At 46.5% G+C, this 19,492-nt stretch overlaps 1 protein-coding gene across 1 annotated transcript in view; it reads right to left on the bottom strand.

The window, feature by feature from the left end:
* Window positions 1–17,649, bottom strand: part of FKBP6 (FKBP prolyl isomerase family member 6 (inactive)) — a 41,005-nt gene extending 23,356 nt beyond the window's left edge. Inside the window, exons 1-8 of the mRNA XM_066278099.1 lie at window positions 17,599–17,649; window positions 17,436–17,553; window positions 16,543–16,632; window positions 15,194–15,396; window positions 13,234–13,353; window positions 7,355–7,549; window positions 7,136–7,245; window positions 3,509–3,604 (exon numbers count right to left, since the gene is read on the bottom strand). Coding sequence (XP_066134196.1) covers window positions 3,511–3,604; window positions 7,136–7,245; window positions 7,355–7,549; window positions 13,234–13,353; window positions 15,194–15,396; window positions 16,543–16,632; window positions 17,436–17,553; window positions 17,599–17,649 — 981 coding nt within the window. The 3' untranslated portion in view covers window positions 3,509–3,510. The remainder of the gene's footprint in view (window positions 1–3,508; window positions 3,605–7,135; window positions 7,246–7,354; window positions 7,550–13,233; window positions 13,354–15,193; window positions 15,397–16,542; window positions 16,633–17,435; window positions 17,554–17,598) is intronic.
* Between the last annotated feature and the right edge of the window lie 1,843 nt (window positions 17,650–19,492).

Raw genomic sequence — 19,492 nt, 5'->3', positions numbered from 1 at the left:
ATGGATATATTTGCTCTTGCCACTATTGAGCCCTCAGCAGGAGCTGCGAGAGATTCCTAATTCACCTAACCGGCAAATGACCCACTGCTCTGCCACAGCAAGACTCAAGCTGACAACTCAGCAGTACAGAGAGTGGCTGTAACAGCTAAATACCCTTTAATGGGCCTCTTCCCCTTTTCCCATTGTCTCCATTCTCTTGATCCTGGGGAACAGTAGCCTTCTTCCTTCGAACAATCATTGCTCCCCTAGTTCCTAATATGTGGCAATAGGAAGGGATGCTACACATGGGACTCCACATACCCCAAAGCAGGCCAGAGTCCTGCCTTAGGATTTATTTTTCAAACTGGAAGTATGCTGGGTACAGGAAGAGGAGGGAGGTGTGGGATAAGGAAAAGCCCTCCCTCAAATAGAAAGGCTGTGCAAATGGATGTCTGCGCACTCCTTCTAGTGGAAGAGAATAAAGCAGCAAAGAGACCAAGACCCTGAGGCCCTCAGAACTCGAGGAACCTGAGTACTGCCTGTTCAACTCCTCTGATTCAGTGAGGTACCCCAAGGATCCCTTCTGTAAATCTCTTTTTTGGCTGACACTAGATAAAGATGAGTTTCTGTCACTGGCACTAACAGTCCTGACTGCCAATACAAGAGCCAGCTTTTAGAGTATGGTTTCAGAGACTAGTCTATCATTTTGGCTATTTTACACTTGATTCAACCAACATTTACTGAGTGCTAATAATGTGCCAGCCATGGTCCCAGATGCTAGAAAATACAAAGATGAACAAGACATTGCCTTTGAGCTAAAAAAAATTCAGTCTACTACAGTCAAAGGCCTAGAACACCCATCCTACCAGAAGTGTCTAACATCTTAGAAGACAAGATGAAGACAAGTCAGAAGTATCTAACATCTGAGAAGAACACACTTTAAATGGTCCCACTTAGTCAAAACTAGGTTGCCAAAAGAATTTAAAAACCTGGACATTTTAAGTGACTGAGCACAAGTTCAGAGAAGAAAAGGGGAGCAGAGAGAACACCCAAGACACAAAAGCCAAAATATGTTTCAACTGCAACAGCACAGGAGTGTGACATGCAGGGCCACTGTAGACCCCAATACATTCACTGCTCCTGATAAGCACTCAAGATTTAGAAATACACAGGAAACCATCTAAAAATCACTAGGCTCCAGGCCCTGGCCAGTTGGCTCAGCGGTAGAGTGTCGGCCTGGTGTGCGGGGGACCCGGGTTCGATTCCCGGCCAGGGCACATAGGAGAAGCGCCCATTTGCTTCTCCACCCCCACCCCCTCCTTCCTCTCTGTCTCTCTCTTCCCCTCCCACAGCCAAGGCTCCATTGGAGCAAAAGATGGCCCGGGCGCTGGGGATGGCTCCTTGGCCTGTGCCCCAGGCGCTAGAGTGGCTCTGGTCGCGGCAGAGCAACGCCCCGGAGGGGCAGAGCATCGCCCCTGGTGGGCTTGCCGGGTGGATCCCGGTTGGGCGCATGCGGGAGTCTGTCTGACTGTCTCTCCCCGTTTCCAGCTTCAGGGGAAAAAAAAAAAAATCACTAGGTTCCAGCCTGACCTGTGGTGGCGCAGTGGATAAAGCATTGACCTGGAATGCTGAAGTTGCCAGTTCAAAACCCTGGGCTTGCCTTGTCAAGGCACATATGGGAGTTGAAGCTTCCTGCTCCTCCCCCCCCTTCTCTCTCTCTCTCTCTCTCTCTCTCTCAATCTCTCTCCTCTAAAATGAATAAATAAATAAAAATAATTAAAAAAAAACAAAAAAAACCCCTGCACTTGTCTGGTCAAGGCACATATGGGAGTTGATGCTTCCTGCCCCTCCCCCCTCCCCCCCCCTCTCTAAAAAATGAATAAAAAAATAATTTAAAAATCATTAGGCTCCAAAAAATCTGACAAATAGAGAAAACTAAGATGATGGAAAAGGAACTTGTTACCCTGCTGGGTTTTCCTAGATCTGTTTCTAGGACAGACCCTGGGAGAACTAAATATTAAGTGGCAGGATATACCAGGTCAGTCTAAAATGTCTGGCAAAAAGCCATCAGGCCTCCATTTGTACTGGACACTAACAGCGGCCAAATAAGGGAAGTCCTCTGGCTCACATCTCAGTCCAAACCCTCCAATGTCCCTGAAAGACCTGAAGGCCGGGGTCACAGGGTCAGGGTCAGTGATGAAGGCAACATTTATTTCTGATGCTGACAGGTTGTTTCTGACAGGGCGGCCAGCAGCAGTTTGTAGATCACCTGTGAAAAAGTCTGGGATGAATAGGCCTTTTCACTGCCTTCTTCTCTCAAGCTCTTTTGTAGAGGGATGTAGGTAGCAACAAAGGAGAGATTTATCACCAGGAGCCCGTTGGGCAGCTGTTTTCTTGTTGTCCCTTGTTTAACTTCTCTCAAGAGAGCACAGTTATCTACCCAGCTAAGCAGGTGTTTAAGGCAGGTGATTTTGTTTCCATTAAGTTTCTTAAGTAATAGTAAACCAGACCAGAGGGTTATCTCATGTATTCATGGGAAACCTTAACCCTGTGCCTGCTAAATCACAGGGCATATGCTCTGGTAGAAATGTTACCTTCTGTTCCCTGCTGGTTCTAAAATCTTCAAATCGTTCATTCTAACAGTAAGCAGAACTTGACAGTCACTGCCCATCCCTACCCCTCAACATCTGAATTTTAACTGCTTGAACAATGTGTTAAGTGTGAAAGTGAAGATGGAGGCCTTTAGGAAAAACCAGATGAGAAGAAGGATCGCTCATTTCAAAGCTCAGATAAACCATCACACTAATGACTATTACAGTTTCATGTTCCAAGCTACTGTGAAGGAAAGGTTAACAGAAAATTTGAAGGAAAAATTTGTTTTCATTTTAAAGCCTAAGGCTTCTAACCTCTAAATTTAGCCACTAGCTCAACACTAGAGTGTTGGCCTGGTGTGTGGAAGTCCTGGGTTCGATTCCTGGTCAGAGCACACAGAAGAAGTGCCCATCTGCTTCTCCACCCATCCCCCTCTCCTTCCTCTCTCTCTCTCTCTTCCCCTCCTGTAGCCAAGGCTCCACTGGAGCAAAGTTGGCCCGGGCACTGAGGATGGCTCTATGGCCTCTGCCTCAGGTACTAGAATGGTTCTGGTTGCAACAGAGCCACGCCCCAGATGGGCAGAGCATCGCCCCCTGGTGGGCATGCCGGGTGGATCCCAGTCGGGCACATGTGGGAGTCTGTCTGACTGCTTTCACTTCGGAAAAATACAATAATAATAATAAGAAGAAGAAGAAGAAGAAGTAAATTTAGCCACTAGCTCAGGACTGACTTTCCAATCTTCTCTATGATTTTCTCTATGAGAAGACCCACAGTGTGCACTCTGCACTTGACTTATTAGCTTTAACAGGAATTTTTCTACTGCCATCCATTCTCTACTGTGCTAGCCACTATCCACTGGGGGCCAAGGAAAACCACCACATTTTAATATATGCCAGACAAAATCCTGAAGCCTTTTATGCTTTAGTCCTTTGATTACCTCTAATTTCCTCCTGCTGTAGAGCCATTATCATCATAAGGAACGAACATCCGATGGCACATTTCTTTCTCTTTATCCATGTAGTTCTTGTAATGACTGTAAACAAAAACACACGGGAGTTAGAGAAGGTCTTTGTAGGAGGTGACATCTGGTGGCTGGAATTCACTCAGATCCTGATTTGATTTTTTTTTTTTTTTTTTTTAACAGAGAGAGTGAGTCAGAGAGAGGGATAGATAGGGACAGACAGACAGGAACGGAGAGATATGAGAAGCATCAATCATTAGTTTTTCGTTGTGACACCTTAGTTGTTCATTGATTGCTTTCTCATATGTGCCTTGACCGTGGGCCTTCAGCAGACTGAGTAACCCCTTGCTCAAGCCAGCGACCTTGGGTCCAAGCTGGTAGGCTTTTGCTCAAACCAGATGAGCCCGTGCGCAACCTCAGGGTCTCGAACCTGGGTCTTCTGCATCCCAGTCCGACGCTCTATCCACTGTGCCACCACCTGGTCAGGCCAGATCCTGAATTTTTAAATAAATTTTTTAAACTGGGCTTTACACTGAATCAGGAGGGGATAGAAGCAATACTGGAGGGGTAGGAGAGACAGTGGAGACTTCCAAGAACTGTTAAGAAAGCCCTTGGACAAAAAGCCCACTTCTGAAAAGATGGCAGCCTTGAAGGCTAGGAGCCAGTCAGTGATGTTGCCAGGTGGTCTTGACAAGTGACTCCTCACACTCAGTAGCTACTAACTTATCTTGAGACTTTCTTGCTGAAGAATGGTTACATTCCAAAAATTTCTACTTATAACCAGAGAGAATACTTATAAATACCAGAAAGGAAATTGCTGGGAAGTCCTAAAAGACTCAAAATGCAATAACTGGTACCAAATAGTATAAGAGGTGCATATACCTCAGACATTTTTTTCCTATCTTTTATAAATCAGTTTGTGGCCCTGGCCAGTTGGCTCAGTGTGTTGGCCTGGTGTTTGAATGTCCCGGGTTTGATTTCTGGTCAGGGCACATAGAAGTGACCATCTGCTTCTATCCCCCCTCGTCTCCCTCTTCCCCTCCTGCAGCCAGTGGCTCGATTGATTCGAGTGTGGCCCCGGGTGCTGAGAATAGCTTGGTTGATTTGATCATTGGCCCTAGAAGAGGGTTGCCCGGTGAATCCTGGTTGGGGCAATGTGGGAGTCTATCTCCCCTCCTCTCACTTGAAGTGGTATATTCGTAGGATAGTTTCAAGTAGGGAGATTTTAAATTTTGCTAGTAAATAGTTGCTCCTGGATGCACTGATTTATTTATTTTTTTTAGAGAGAGAGAGAATAGGAGAGGGAGGCAAGAGATGAGAACCATGAACTTGTAGTAGTTGCTCACTTTAGCTGTTCATTTATTGCTTCTCATACATCCCTTGACTGGGGGCTCTAGTCACCAAATTTGGGTTCAAGCCAGTAATCTTGGGCTTCAAGTCCTTGGGATCATGTTAATGATCCCATGCTCAAGCTGGCAAGCCCACACTCAAGCCAGCAACCTTGGGGTTTTGAACCAGGGACCTCAGCATCTTGGGCTGATGCGCTATCCACTGCACCACTACTGGTCAAGCTTTTTAAATAATTATTTTTCAATTACAGTTTACCCATAATATTATATTAGTTTCAGGTGTATTCCTTTATCAGGTTAGGAAAGTTTTTTGTTATTTTTTCAAATATGTTTTCAATTTCTTGCTCTTTCTTCTCCTTCTGGCACCCCATGATGCATGTGTTAGTACGCTTGAAGTTGTCCCAGAGGCTCCTTACTCTATCTTCATGTTTTGGATTCTCCTTTTTTTTCTGATTGGGTGTTACCTGCTTTTTTATATTCCAAATTGCTGATCTGACTCTCAGCTTCATCTACCCTACCGCTGATTCCCTGTAAATTACTCATTTCAGTTAGTGTATCCTTCGTTTCTGACTGGTTCTTTTTTTACAGTTTCTATGTCCCCAACTAACTTCTTTGAGCATCTTTATAACCATTGTTTTGAACTCTGTATCTGATAGTTTGCTTGCCCCCATTTTGTTTAATATCTCCTGTTCTTTCATTTGGGACATGTTCCTTTGTCTCGTTTCTGCTGCTTCCCTCTGTTTGTTCCTATGTATTAGGCAGAGCTGCTACATACCTCAGACTTGGTAAAGTGGCCTTGGGTAGGTGTCCTATGGGGCCCAGTGGCACAGCCTCCCCAGTCACCTGAGCTGGGCACTCAGGTGCACCCCTATGTCACTGTGTGCACTGTCCTGTTACAACTGAGTTTTGGTTTTTATTTTGTTTTGTTTTTTTTGTATTTTTCTGAAGCTGGAAACGGGGAGAGACAGTCAGATAGACTCCCGCATGCGCCCGACCGGGATCCACTTGGCACGCCCACCAGGGGGCGATGCTCTGCCCCTCCGGGGTGTCGCTCTGCCGTGACCAGAGCCACTCTAGCGCCTGGGGCAGAGGCCAAGGAGCCATCCCCAGCGCCCGGGCCATCTTTGCTCCAATGGATCCTTGGCTGCGGGAGGGGAAGAGAGAGACAGAGAGGAAGGAGGGGGGGGGTGGAGAAGCAAATGGGCGCTTCTCCTATGTGCCCTGGCCGGGAATCGAACCCGGGTCCCCCGCACGCCAGGCCGACGCTCTACCACTGAGCCAACTGGCCAGGGCCACAACTGAGTTTTGACTGCTATCGGTGTCACTGGGAGGTACTGACTGGCTGTGACTATAGTAGAGGAGCTGCTCTGCATGAGTTGATCCTATGAAGCAGAACTTTCTTCTTTGGGTCTTTGGTGCTCACGGCCCTGCTGGGGCTACCTGGTATAGCCAGAGTGATGTGCATGCAGTTGGCTGCTGTTTATTCTGGGCTTGAAGGTACACAGGAGAGGCCAAGCTGTGAGCCAAGGCCAGCTGCTGCCAGTGCCATGGCTGGAGCCACTTAGCAAGAGGAAGAGGGTACACAGAGGCCAGATGCTGCTTGAGAGATTTTTAAAAAGTCTAAAGCATAAGACAAGAGAGACCATTTGAATGGAAAAGCCACTGAAATGGCTTTAGTGGGCCTGCAGGTGGGGTGGGGTCTCAGAGAATCACCAGGACAGGCATATAGTGTGAGCCCGGTTGATGGGACTCAGCTATGGCGCCTGCCTACTGGCTGTGTGTGTGGGATTGGGGGTGGGGGGGCACCTCAGAAAAGGAACAATGGCCTCTCCCAGAACTTTTAACTGGCAGAAAGCTATTCTTCCCCATATGTCCCTGGCTCTTTTTAAGCTTCTGCCCCAGTATGCTGGAGCTCAGAGGGAGTGAGTTTTCTGTTTGTGGCAAGTACAAAAAATAACTGAGTAAGTCCCTTTTGAAAAATTACATTAGCCCTCCTCCTTGGGGGGTGCTTATTTGCAGGGAGAGGGGTGAAATAGGGAGGTGGGAAATGATCCAAAGAGGTGTAGTTTGGAAGTCTATCTCACTTTGCCACTGGGAGCTACTGGTTTAGAATTCCAAGGATTTCAAAGAACTAGCTCTAGGGGGTGCTGCCTCATAACATGTGCTGGACAACAGACCCAGGTGGAGAGACCAGAACTACAGATGCATCACATATCTCTTTCTCTGTTTGCAGGAGTACAAACAGAGGTCTCACCAGGCCAGTTTCTTCAACTCGTTATTGATGTCATGATTGAAGGGCTGTTCCTTTTGGGCTCGGACAAGAAAATCCCGGGCCTTCTCATACTCAGTCATGAAGAGACAAGCCTGTCAAAGAACAGAATTTTAAAGGCATACTTAGGAAAGAGCATTTCTCCAGTGCCCACTGCCATCCCTTCTTAAGTGTTTGTTCCCAAGTCCCTGTCCTCCAACCGACCTGTCCACACCGGAAGAGGGCTTTGGCATTCTTCTGGTCAATGACCAGAGCCTGCTCTCCATAGTGCAGGGCCCTGGCGGGTTGCTCCAGCTTCAGAAATGTCAAGGAGAGGTTGAGGAGAACAAGAAGCTTGGCGGCCTCCACCAGGTGCTGCTCTTCAGGGGGTGCTGATCGCTGGCGGAGTAGCACCAAGGCCTGTGAGGAGGAAAGACAGGTGGTCAAGAGGAGTGACAATCTTATATAGAGAAAACCCTAAGAATCCATACACACACATAAAAACCCCTTAGGGGAAAAAATCCCTTAGAGGTAAAAAATTAGTTCAGCGAAATTTCAGGACATAAGATCAGTATGTGAGTTAGCTATATTTCTATACTCTAGCAATAAACAATCCAAAAAGAGGAATTAAGAAAACTCCCCTTACAGTATTATAAAAAAATACAATATTAAATAAGTAGCAATAAATTTAAAGTGCAAGACCTGTACAATGAAAACTACAAAACATTGTTGGAAGAAATTAAAGACTACTGAATGGAAAGACATCTCATGTTCATGGGTCAGAAGACAATGTTGGTAAGATATATTTCCAAATTGATCTACAGATTAAATGCAACCATACCAAAATTTCAACAGCTTTTTTTGCAGAAATGGTCAAGTTGATCTAAAAAGTCATATGAGCCTGACCTGTGGTGGCGCAGTGGATAAAGCGTTGACCTGGAAATGCTGAGGTCACCGGTTCGAAACCCTGGGCTTGCCTGGTCAAGGCACATATGGGAGTTGATGCTTCCAGCTCCTCCCCCCTGTCTCTCTCTCCTCTCTCTCTCTCTCTCTCCCCCCCTCTCTCTCTCCTCTCTAAAATTAATAAATAAAATAAAAAAATAAAAAGTCATATGAAAATTTGAGGTATCCTGAATAGCAAAATAATATTTAAAAGAGAGGTTGAAAGATTCATTTTTTTTTCCTAAATTTTTTTTTGTTTTCAGAGAGAGAGAGAGGGATAGACAGGAACGGAGAGAGATGAGAAGCATCAATCATTAGTTTTTCATTGCACGTTGCAACACCTTAGTTGTTCATTGATTGCTTTCTCATATGTGCCTTGACCGCAGGCCTTCAGCAGACTGAGTAACCCCTTGCTGGAGCCAGCAACCTTGGATTCAAGCTGGTAGGCTTTTTGCTCAAACCAGATGAGCCCGCGCTCAATCTGGCGATCTTGGGGTCTCGAACCTGGGTCCTCTGCATCCTAGTCCAATGCTCTATCCACTGCGCCACCGCCTAGTCAGGCCTTTTTTTTCTAAATTAAGTGAGACCTTGACCAGGCGATGGCACAGTGGATAGATCGTCGGACTGGGATGCAGAGAACCCAGGTTTGAGACCCTGAAGTCGCCAGCTTGAGCGCAGGCTCATCTTGTTTGAGCAAAAAGCTCACCAGCTTGGACCCAAGGTCTCTGGCTCGAGCAAGGGGTTACTCGGTCTGCTGAAGGCCCGTGGTCAAGGCACATATGAGAAAGCAATCAATGAACAACTAAGGTGTCTCAATGAAAAACTAATTATGCTTCTCATCTCTCTCCATTCCTGTCTATCCCTCTCTCTGACTCTCTCTCTGTTCCTGAAAGAAAAAAAAAACACTAAGTGAGAAATGGGGAGGTAGAGAGACAGACTCCCGCAGGTGCTCCAACTGGATCCACCTGCAAGCCCTACCGAGCGATGTTCTGCCCATCTTGGGGCCACCATTTTGTTGCTTGGCAACTGAACTATTTTAGTGCCTGAGGTGAGGCTATGGAGCCATCCTTAGCACCCAAGGCCAACTTGCTTGAACCACTCAAGCCATGGCTGCAGGAGAGGGGAAAAGGGAGAAAGGGAGTGAGGGAGAGAAAGAGGGTGAGAAAGAGGGAGAGAGAGAGAGAGGGGAGGGGGAGGGGTAGAGCAGATTGTTGCTTCTCCTGTGTGCCCTGACTGGGAATCGAACCTCTACCACTGAACCAACTGGCCAGGGCTGGACTCATACTTTCTAATTTCAAAACTTATAAGCCCTAATAACCAAGCCAGTGTGGTAATAACGTAAGGACAGACATATAGATCAGTGGAATAGAACTGAGCGGCCTGAAAGACCGAAAACAAACCTAGACACCTATAGTCAACAGATTTTCAACAAGGCTGCCAATACCATTCAATGGAGAAAGAGTAGCTTTTTGAATAATTGGTGCTTGGACAACTGGATATCAACATGTAAAAGAATGAAGTTGGACTCCTACCTCTCACACTATCTACAAAAATAAATTCAAAATGGATCATAGACCTAAATGTAAGAATTAACTGTAAGACTCTTAGAAGAAAACAAAGATGTAAATCTTTGTAAACTTAGAGAATGATTTCCTAGATAAGACACCAAAAGGATAACCAAAGAATAATTATATAAATTGGACTTCATCAAAATTAAAAACTTTTGGCCTGACCAAGTAGTGGCACAATGGATAGAGCCTTGGCCTGGATGCAAAGGATCCTGGTTCAAAACCCTGAGGTTTTCAGCTTAAGCACGGGATCATAGACATTGACCCCATGGTTGCTGGCTTGAGTCCGGGCTCGCCAGCATTAAGCATGGGATTATAGACATGACCACATGGTCACTGGTTGAGTCCAAAGGTCGCTGGCTTGAGCAAGGGGTCACTCACTCTGCTGAAGCCCCCCAGTCAAGGCACATATGAGAAAGAAATCAACAAACAACTAAGGTGCCACAATGAAGAATTGATGCGTCTCATCTTTCTCCCTTCCTGCCTGTCTGTCCCTCTCTGTCCCTCTCTCTGTCTCTATCGCTTAAAAAAAACCCAAAAACCTTTTTAGACATGCAAAAGTGTGCTTTATCAAAACAAGGAAATAAACTGAGAACAACAACAGAAAGTCCGCAAAACAGTCAGCCCTGGGACAAGAGCTGTGCCGCAGGCCCAGAGAGCTCAGCCTACATGGAGTTCCAATGGAGACATCCTGAGAAAATACAGAACCGCTAGATGATGAAGGCATGATCACATGGAAAGTAGTGTTGAATGAGGCTTTCTATGCTGTGAGAATGTTTAGGAGAAAACAGTGATAGCTTTAGAAAAAACTATGTAAAAAAGTGGCAATTCAAGGGGCAGAGGGCACTGCTAGACAAGCAAGCATAATGAGAGCTTGGCTCAGCAGCTATACCACTATACAGCCTCAATAGTGTAACACTGAACACTGATTCTTAAAATTATGACAATACTGGGAAAGCAGAAGTAAGAACCAAAGCCTCATCTTTCGTAATGAGAAATTAAAAATGTCAAAAAAAGGCCTGACCTGTGGTGGCGCAGTGGATAAAGCGTTGACCTGGAAATGCTGAGGTCGCCGGTTCGAAACCCTGGGCTTGCCTGGTCAAGGCACATATGGGAGTTGATGCTTCCAGCTCCTCCCCCTTGTCTCTCTCTTCTCTCTCTCTCCCTCTCTCTCTCTCCTCTCTCAAATGAATAAATAAAATAAAAATAAAAAATAAATAAATAAAATAAAATAAAATTTCCTTTAAAAAAAAAAAATGTCAAAAAAAAAAGGCAAACTAAAGCATATCATTTATAAATGCAGAATACCAGAAAAACAGCAGATAGAATAAAAAAGTGAATGCTTCAGGGGATCAGAGCTAGGAAATAGGCAATGGAAGGAGTGTTTTGTTTTTTCTAGAGAGAGAGAGGAAAAAGAGCAAGAAGCACCAACTTGTCGCTTCATTTTAGTTGTGCATTGATTGCTTCTATGTGTCTAGACCAGGGACCACACCTCAGGCTTAAGCCAAGCCAACAACCTTTGGAATCATGTCAACAATCCACACTCAAGCCAGAAATCCTGTGCTCAAGTTGGTGAGCTCAGGGTTTTGAACCGGTGACCTCAGAGTTCCGGGTTGACGCTCTAGCTACTGTGCCGCCTCTAGTGAGGCAGAAGTGGTCTGTTTTTTATGGAAAAATATTTTTCAAATGAGAAGGCACTCAACAAACTTTAGCTTGGTTGAGTTTCATCCCTGTGTACAAAAGTTGTGAGTTTGATTCCCAGTCAGGGCACATACAGGAACAGATTGATGTTTCTCTCTCTCCCTCTCCCACTTTCTCTCCAAAATCAATAAAAATATTTTAAAAGCATCAAAATAAATCTTAAAAAAAACCTTTATAAACAGTATCCATGCTACAACCTAACCATAAGCCAAAATCTGTACTATACAAGTTTAAGGACCTGATTTTGCCAGGGTTCCCAAAGACACACACATGCATGCTGTCCATCTTTCTCTCTCTGAAGCATGCTCATATAAGCTAAATATGGCAGATACTCTTAGATACTAACCCAATACCTATTCCCCTCCTCTTCTCTTAACTACTCATTCCATTTGAAGCAACAATGTACTATAGTAATTTAAAAAGTACATTTCCGCCTGACCTGTGGTGGTGCGGTGGATAAAGCATCAACCTGGAAACACTGAGGTTGCCGGTTCAAAACCCTGGGCTTGCCTGGTCAAGGCACATATGGGAGTTGATGCTTCCTGCTCCTCCCCCTTCTCTCTCTCTCTCTTTCTCTCTCTCTCTCTCTCTCTATCTCCCCCCTCCTCTCTAAAATAAATAAAATTTTAAAAAATAAAATAAATAAATAAATAAAAAGTACATTTCCCAGCTTCCTATGCAGCTAAGGGTGTCCACTGAACATGGTCAGTGAAATATAACACACCAGATTCTTCTCCGCTCTCTTCTTTCTGCTTAGATAATCGTATGATGCTACAAGATGAATAATCATCTTGGGGGGAGAAAAACAAAGACACTTTTTTTTTTTTAGGTGAGAGGAGGGGAGATAATAAGGTAGACTCCCGCATGCACCCTGACCAGGATCCACCTGGTAACCCCATCTGAGGCCAATGTTCCAGTACTGAGCTATTTTTAGTGTCTGAGGCTGCTGTGCTCCGAGAAAGCTATCTTCAGTGCCTGGGGCCATGTTCTAACCAACTGAGCCACTTAGCTGCTGGACGGAAAGAGGGAGAGAAGGGGAAGAAGAGGAGGAAGGAGAAGCAGATGGTCATTTCTCCTGTGTGCCATGGCTGGGAATCAAACCTGGACATCCATACGTTGGGCCAATGCTCTAACTACTGAGCCACTGGCCAGGGACAAACAAGGGCACATTAAGGGTAGCTGAGCAGAAAGACAGAAGGAACCTGGAACCCTGGTGGCTATGCAGAACTGCTATACAGCCTTGGACTGCCTCCCTTATGTGAGGAAAAATTAAATATGTAGTTTACTTATAGAACAATTTTCCAGGATACTGTTGCTTGCAGCTGAGTGCAAATGAAATGTAAAATCAGACTACCCCTAGACTCTATAAACGCTGTCCTGTTTGTGTCTGGCACACAGAAAGTGCTCATAATATTTACTGAATGAGTTACAAAGCACAGTGAACTCCTGTCAACATAATCTACACAAGAAGCCAAATCATAATCAAAAGTTTGGTGAAGAAAGAGTCAACTCAGAGAGTTATGAACCTCCACTGTCAGACAGGGTATGAAGACAGCAAACTTTACAGAGATGGGAGTAGAAAAATCAGTTGGAAGAAGACCTACCACTAAAATGAAAATTTTAAAACCTTTTTACGAAATACATATACACATACACAGGTAAGTATAAAAATAAGTGTATAACTTAATGAATTTTCACAACCTGAACAAACCCATGTAATCAGCTTCCAGTACAAGACACAGAATACCAGGCTCCCCCCAAATACCTTGTCCCCTCTCCCAGCTATCTGGCACAAGAAGGTTAGTGAGATTTTCCTTAATGGCTGCATATAAAGATTTGGGAAACCGAGCAAGGTTTTAAACAAGGAATTGTTCAGGGTTTAAACATACTTACCCGTTTGTATCTGTCTTTGGCACCATAGAAACGATTTTGGCGGAAAAGGTAGTTGCCAAACTCCCGTTCAGTAGCTGCCACTTTAAGGACCTTCTCAAGTGGAAATTCATCTTGTTGCTCCTGAGGACCAAAGACAAGGCTACCCAGCAAAAAGAAACTGAAAGCCACAATGCCATAATGCAAGTATAATTACACCTGTTCTGTTTTTATCCTTCAGATTACGAACTTTTGTTTACGGCTGTATGTGCACCAAGCATTGGGCTAGGTGCCTCTGCGGAGGTCATCTCTGTGACTACCAACAGAAGCCAGGCAGTCTGGTGTTATCACTGCCCCCACCTTTACAACCTGAAGTCAAAAGGTCTACTTCTATATTCTTCCCATGGATGCTCCCTAAAGCAGCCGTTTTCATGGAATTAGAAACTGATGGAACTTGTCAAGCACAAAAATCAGGACCAGTTATGCACCAAAATTTAACAGGTCTTGGTCTGCCTGAGGCCCTACTGGTCTTTATGGCCACAGCGCACTGTCTTGGGCACATACCAAAATCACCCATACAGACTCTTTTTAAACACAGGTGTCCTGTCTCCCCCCAACCCAGAGATTCTAAATCAGTACACCAGAGGTGGGACCCAGGAATCTGCAAGAATCTCTGTCATGCCTGACCAGGCGGTGGTGCAGTGGATAGAGCGTCGGACTGGGATGCGGAAGACCCAGGTTCGAGACCCTGAGGTCGCCAGCTTGAGCGCGGGCTCATCTGGTTTGAGCAGGAGCCCACCAGCTTGAACCCAAGGTCGCTGGCTCGGGCAAGGGGTTACTCGGTCTGCTGAAGGCCCGCGGTCAAGGCACATACGAGAAAGCAATCAATGAACAACTAAGGCGCTGCAACGTGCAATGAAAAACTAATGATTGATGCTTCTCATCTCTCTCCGTTCCTGTCTGTCTGTCCCTCTCTCTGACTCACTCTCTGTCTCTGTAAAAAATAAAAAAATAAAAAATAAATAAAAAGGATTCTTCTAAAAAAAAAAAAAGAATCTCTGTCGTGTGCAAAGATGAAAGGTAAGATCCATTTCACTTGGGGTACCGACGGTTTAGCTGGACAGACGTATACAGATACAAACAAAGGGTGAATGTCTAAGGTCACATATACAGTCAGTGTGAGATAGACTGACAAGAGTGCTTAAGATGACTAATGAGGTTAGAGGCCCTTTCTCTATAGGAAGGGTTAAGTAAAGGCAAGGTTGCTGGCTTGAGCGTGGGCTCATGAGCTTGAGTGTGGGATCATAGACATGATCCCATGGTCACTGGCTTGAGCAAGGGGTCACTGGTCAAGGCACATATGAGAAGGCAATCAATGAACAACTAAGGAGCTGCAATGAAGAATTGATGCTTCCCATCTCTCCTTTCCTGTATGTCTGTCCCTATCTGTCCCTCTCTCTGTCTTTCTCTGTCTGTCTCACACACACACACACTTAAATTATGAGAACAGAGGTCATATGTCCCCCTTTGCCTGGGATTATCCCAGTTTACACCTGATATCCTGATATTCTATCAAGTTAATAGCTCCTTTCACTCTCAGATGTCCTGGGTTGGATAGTGAATTATATGGTCACCCTAGTTATGAGCTACCAAGTCTTGACTTGTTAGAAACCAAACTTAATGTTGAGAAGCAAATGATCATTGTCTTGCAAAGAGAAGCAACAGGTGACTCAAAGATCAGCTCAAATTGCTGGTCCATAACAAACACACTGCCTGACCTTGGCCTAGAACAGTTACCCACACACAAGAGTCAATATGAGACAACAGTACTAGGAACTGGGGGAATGCCACCACCATCACCACCATACAGGCAACTCGGAGATGGAACCTGGCCAGAGACTCATCAGTAGTGTATGATAATTACCAAAAAAACACACCCAACACTCTCTCCATAAAGTGCTGACATCTGTGCTCCAGAACTTACAGCTGATAGGGCACAAAACTTGTCTGATTCAGCAGAATCCAGAAAGTCAAGTAGCTCAATCTCAAACAAGACTGTGGTGTTTGGGGGGATCAAGGGCGGGCAGCCCAGTGTTCCATAAGCATAGGCCGGTTTGAAGAGAAACCTGGCCAGCTCTCCCCTCCGCATGGTCAGAAGACCCAGCTCCATGCCCCAAAGTGTAATATCTGGAAGAAGGGACAAAAACTTGGTTGAAGCTTGCTCAGTAACCTGTTTCAATGCTATCAATTTCTTCCTCTTTACATCCAAATCTCTCCACATGATATTCCAAGCCTTCTGCATTGTGGTCCCAACTCACTTTTCAGCCTTGTTTCTACCAACTCCATGATTCCAACTCTGACTTCTCTAGGCTTTGCAGTATTCTAGCCTCTACATCTTTGTTCACACAGTTCTTTCCTCCTGCAATATCTTCATTCTTACCCTATGCCCAACTTCTGCCCTAATTGAAATTTTAGTCAATCTTCAGGGCTCATTTCAAATGCCCTTTCTTTCATAAAGCCTTCCCTCATCTTCCCAGATGGAATTAACAGTGCCTTCATTAAGTATGCCTACAACACTGCTACTATCTCCTAGGAACTTATCGGATTCAACCAGGTTAGGGTCTGAACAGGTCAATCTCCTCTACCATATTGGCTGAGATGTTCTAATCATCTAATCTAATACACCATGCACTGTGGGCAGTAAGCATTCAACAGATGTTTACTTAACAAACAAACACACAATGCCCAATGGTTAAGTCAAGATGTCAGATAGGGCCCTGGCTGGTTGGCTCAGTGGTAGAGCATCAGACCAGCTTGTGGAAGTCCTGGGTTTGATTCCCAGTCAGGGCACACAGGAGAAGCAACCATCTGCTTCTGCACCCCTTCCCCTTCTCTCTCTCTCTTCTCCTCCTGCAGCCATGGCTTCATTGGCTTGAGTGAGTTGGCCTCAGGTGCTGAGGATGGCTCTATGGCCTTGCCTCACTAAGCTCCAGTTGCAGTGGAGCAACGGCCCCAGATGGGTAGAGCACTGCCCCCTAGTGGGCTTGCGGGGTGGATCCCGGTCGGGGAACATGGGGGAGTCTGTCTCTCTGCCTCATCTCCTCTTACTAGAAAAAAAATAGAAAATTTAAAAAGATGCCAGATATGACATCTCCCAAATACCTAAGTCTCAAGGGAAAACACAGGAGAGAACTGGCTGGTTTAGCAAAACCCAACCTCAGAAAAACTGACTCAAAGAACTGTGCCCTGGATAGTTTTCCAGTCCTAGGGTATTGTCCCTCAGTGATTCTCCCGAGCAATCCCCTTCTTTCCCAGCTCCTAATGTGAGCTTACCCTTTCCAAGCTTCATGAGCCGAAGAGTTTTCCTAGAGCAATTAGAATCGAAAGGCTCGTCCATGTTCGCCAGATACCCAGAATATTTCACTAGGGCAGAGGAAACAAACAGAAAAAATGGACCAATACCCTCCCTTCTGTAACTTTACATCTCTTTAATTATCACATATGAAAAAAATAGGCCCTGGCCGGTTGGCTCAGTGGTAGAGCGTCGGCCTGGCGTACAGAAGTCCCGGGTTCGATTCCCGGCCAGTGCACACAGGAGAAGCGTCCATCTGCTTCTCCACCCCTCCCCTCTCCTTCCTCTCTGTCTCTCTCTTTCCCTCCCGCAGCCAAGGCTCCATTGGAGCAAGGATGGCCCGGGCGCTGGGGATGGCTCCTCGGCCTCTGCCTCAGGCGCTAGAGTGGCTCTGGTCGCAACATGGCGACGCCCAGGATGGGCAGAGCGTCTCCCCCTGGTGGGCGTGCCAGGTGGATCCCGGTCGGGCGCATGCGGGAGTCTGTCTGTCTCCCCGTTTCTAGCTTCAGAAAAATACAAAAGAAAAAAATAAACTCAGATGCCCTTCAACTGCCCCACTTCCTGGGTGATAGCAACAATTTTTTGTTTAACGTTTGGATGCCTGCCCTTTGGCTCTGAGGTTGAGAAACTGGGCCTCGGAGTGTTTCTTACTGACAGCGCCATCATGCAAAGGGGACATGGCGTTCCCTCGCTTTCCCTTCAAATCTTAACTCTAACAAAGCACATTCTACCAGATAAAAATGCTACTGTATTTTTTTTTTTTTTTAAACATAGCCTTTCCTCCCCTCAAAGTAAAGAACCACGAAACCTGGCCAGTCCTCTCGCATGGCCCGCCAGCTTCCCGAGGACAGACGGCACCGGGCCACGGCCGTACCTAGCACCGAAGCGTCCTCCGTCACCAGCTCACCGACACCCTCTCGGATGATGTTCTTCAGCACGCCCCGGTCCCCCGAAATGTCCATCATCCACTTACTTAACTTCTCGTATGGAGACTTGTGGGGAATGAAACAGAACAGACTCGGAGCCCTCAGATGCACCTCGACTCCGGCGCCCCGCTTGCCTCCCGGAGCTCGCGCGTTCCCTCCCATGTCCACAAGGAATGTCCACAAGGACAAGCCCGGCCACCCTCCCTGAGCGGGAGACGCCAGGGAATTCCCGAAGGCTGAAGTTCAGCCGCCCCTTCTACCTGTTTGTTTGCTCTGGACCTCGGCATTCTGTTCAGAGGCCGCGACGAGGAGATCACGGCTTCTCTCCAACAGCAGCCAGGGACCAGGAAGGGCGTGGCAGGGCATGTGACTGGGGCGCGCAGAGCACCATGGGTCACATGGTGGGGACTGTTAAGTTGCAGCACGTTGTGGGGCACGTGATGGGGGCGGGCCACTCAGTGGGTCATGTGCCTGGAGCACCCGTGAGCCAGTGGCTCCAGTTTTTGAGTTATTTCCACCGCCCTTCTTTCTCATTTGCTTCTTTTTTTTTTTGTATTTTTCCGAAGCTGGAAACCGGGAGGCAGTCAGACTCCCGCATGCGCCCGACCGGGATCCACCTGGCACGCCCACCAGGGGGCGATGCTCTGCCCATCTTGGGGTGTCGCTCTGCCGCAATCAGAGCCATTCTAGCGCCTGAGGCAGAGGCCACAGAGCCATCCTCAGCGCCTGGCAAACTTTGCTCCAATGGAGCCTTGGCTGTGGGAGGGGAAGAGAGAGACGGAGAGGAAGGAGAGGGGGAGGAGTGGAGAATGAGAGGGGCGCTTCTCCTGTGTGCCCTGGCCGGGAATCGAACCTGGGACTCCTGCACGCCAGGCCGACGATCTACCACTGAGCCAACCGGCCAGGGCTCATTTGCTTTTTCAAGAAGCCAGGACGGGACTTCAGAATCAAACTACCTAGTTCCTGAGAAAACAAGGTGATGTCCCTCACTTTTCCATCAGCAAATCAACAAAATCTGCTGCATCTGTGCCCTCTTGGTGCAAAGGAAGAATAGTCCTGTGTTGGTAAAATAGCTGTGTTAGGCTTGCTCGCTTATACTTTGCCCCATTAGTGCATGAGCACATGGCAGCACCACGTGTGCAGAGTCTTGGTAAGGCTATGGGTGCATGCCCTCAGGGCAGCGGGTGCAGAATGGCCCTAACACCTTCTGTCTCCACCATCTGCCTGGCTCCAGTATGGACCTACCTGGCCTCAGCCACTGGCATTAACATCCTGGGTCCCACCCCGCACTCTTGGCTACTCTAGCACTTTAGGTCGCCCATCTCTCCTGCACCACTCTTGCCTGCAGCACCAGATCGGTTCCTTCTGCTTATGTGCTGGAAAATGTCCTAACAGCAAGGTAGTGAGCCTCCCTTTGTCCTCTCAGCCCTGCTACAAGTGGCTCCACTGATCCTCTTCACAGAAAAGCATTTCAGAAGAGTGGCAAAAGCTCTTTCAACTACTCTTTCTCTCTGCCAGTTCCCCAAACACAGGAAGAGCTCACTTGTTGCTGGGTTTCTTAATTCCATCTGTGGCCAGGGGGCCTTTCCCCACAACCTTCACTTTTAGTTCCTTGAATTTGTTCTGCCCCTCCTTTAGCTTTTGCTTGAATGCCTTATCTTCCCTGTCCATCTCCTTGGGCTGCTTCTTGCCACCTTTGAAGCTGGACATGGCACCTGCCACTCCTTCCTGAGAGCCTGCCACCAAAAACTCCAGAGCTCCTGTTTCTTAACATTCCTGGAGAGCCTCTCCAGCCTGTCTTTTCCAATCAATAATTCCCACCACACTCCTGGGATATGGATAGTATTTTATGGCCTGTATCTTATATATTCAACATAGGTAGTATATTGCTAACTGTGAAGCAAAATGCCACTGAATTTCTAAACCTTTGAAAGACTTCATATAAAAAGTTATTTTTTAAAAATTATTTTTATTTATTCATTTTAGAGAAGAGAGACAGAACGAT

The sequence above is a fragment of the Saccopteryx bilineata genome, chromosome 4, assembly GCF_036850765.1.
Source record: "Saccopteryx bilineata isolate mSacBil1 chromosome 4, mSacBil1_pri_phased_curated, whole genome shotgun sequence".
NCBI classification, from domain to species: Eukaryota; Metazoa; Chordata; class Mammalia; order Chiroptera; family Emballonuridae; genus Saccopteryx; species Saccopteryx bilineata.
This window is presented reverse-complemented; position numbering and strand designations above follow the sequence as displayed.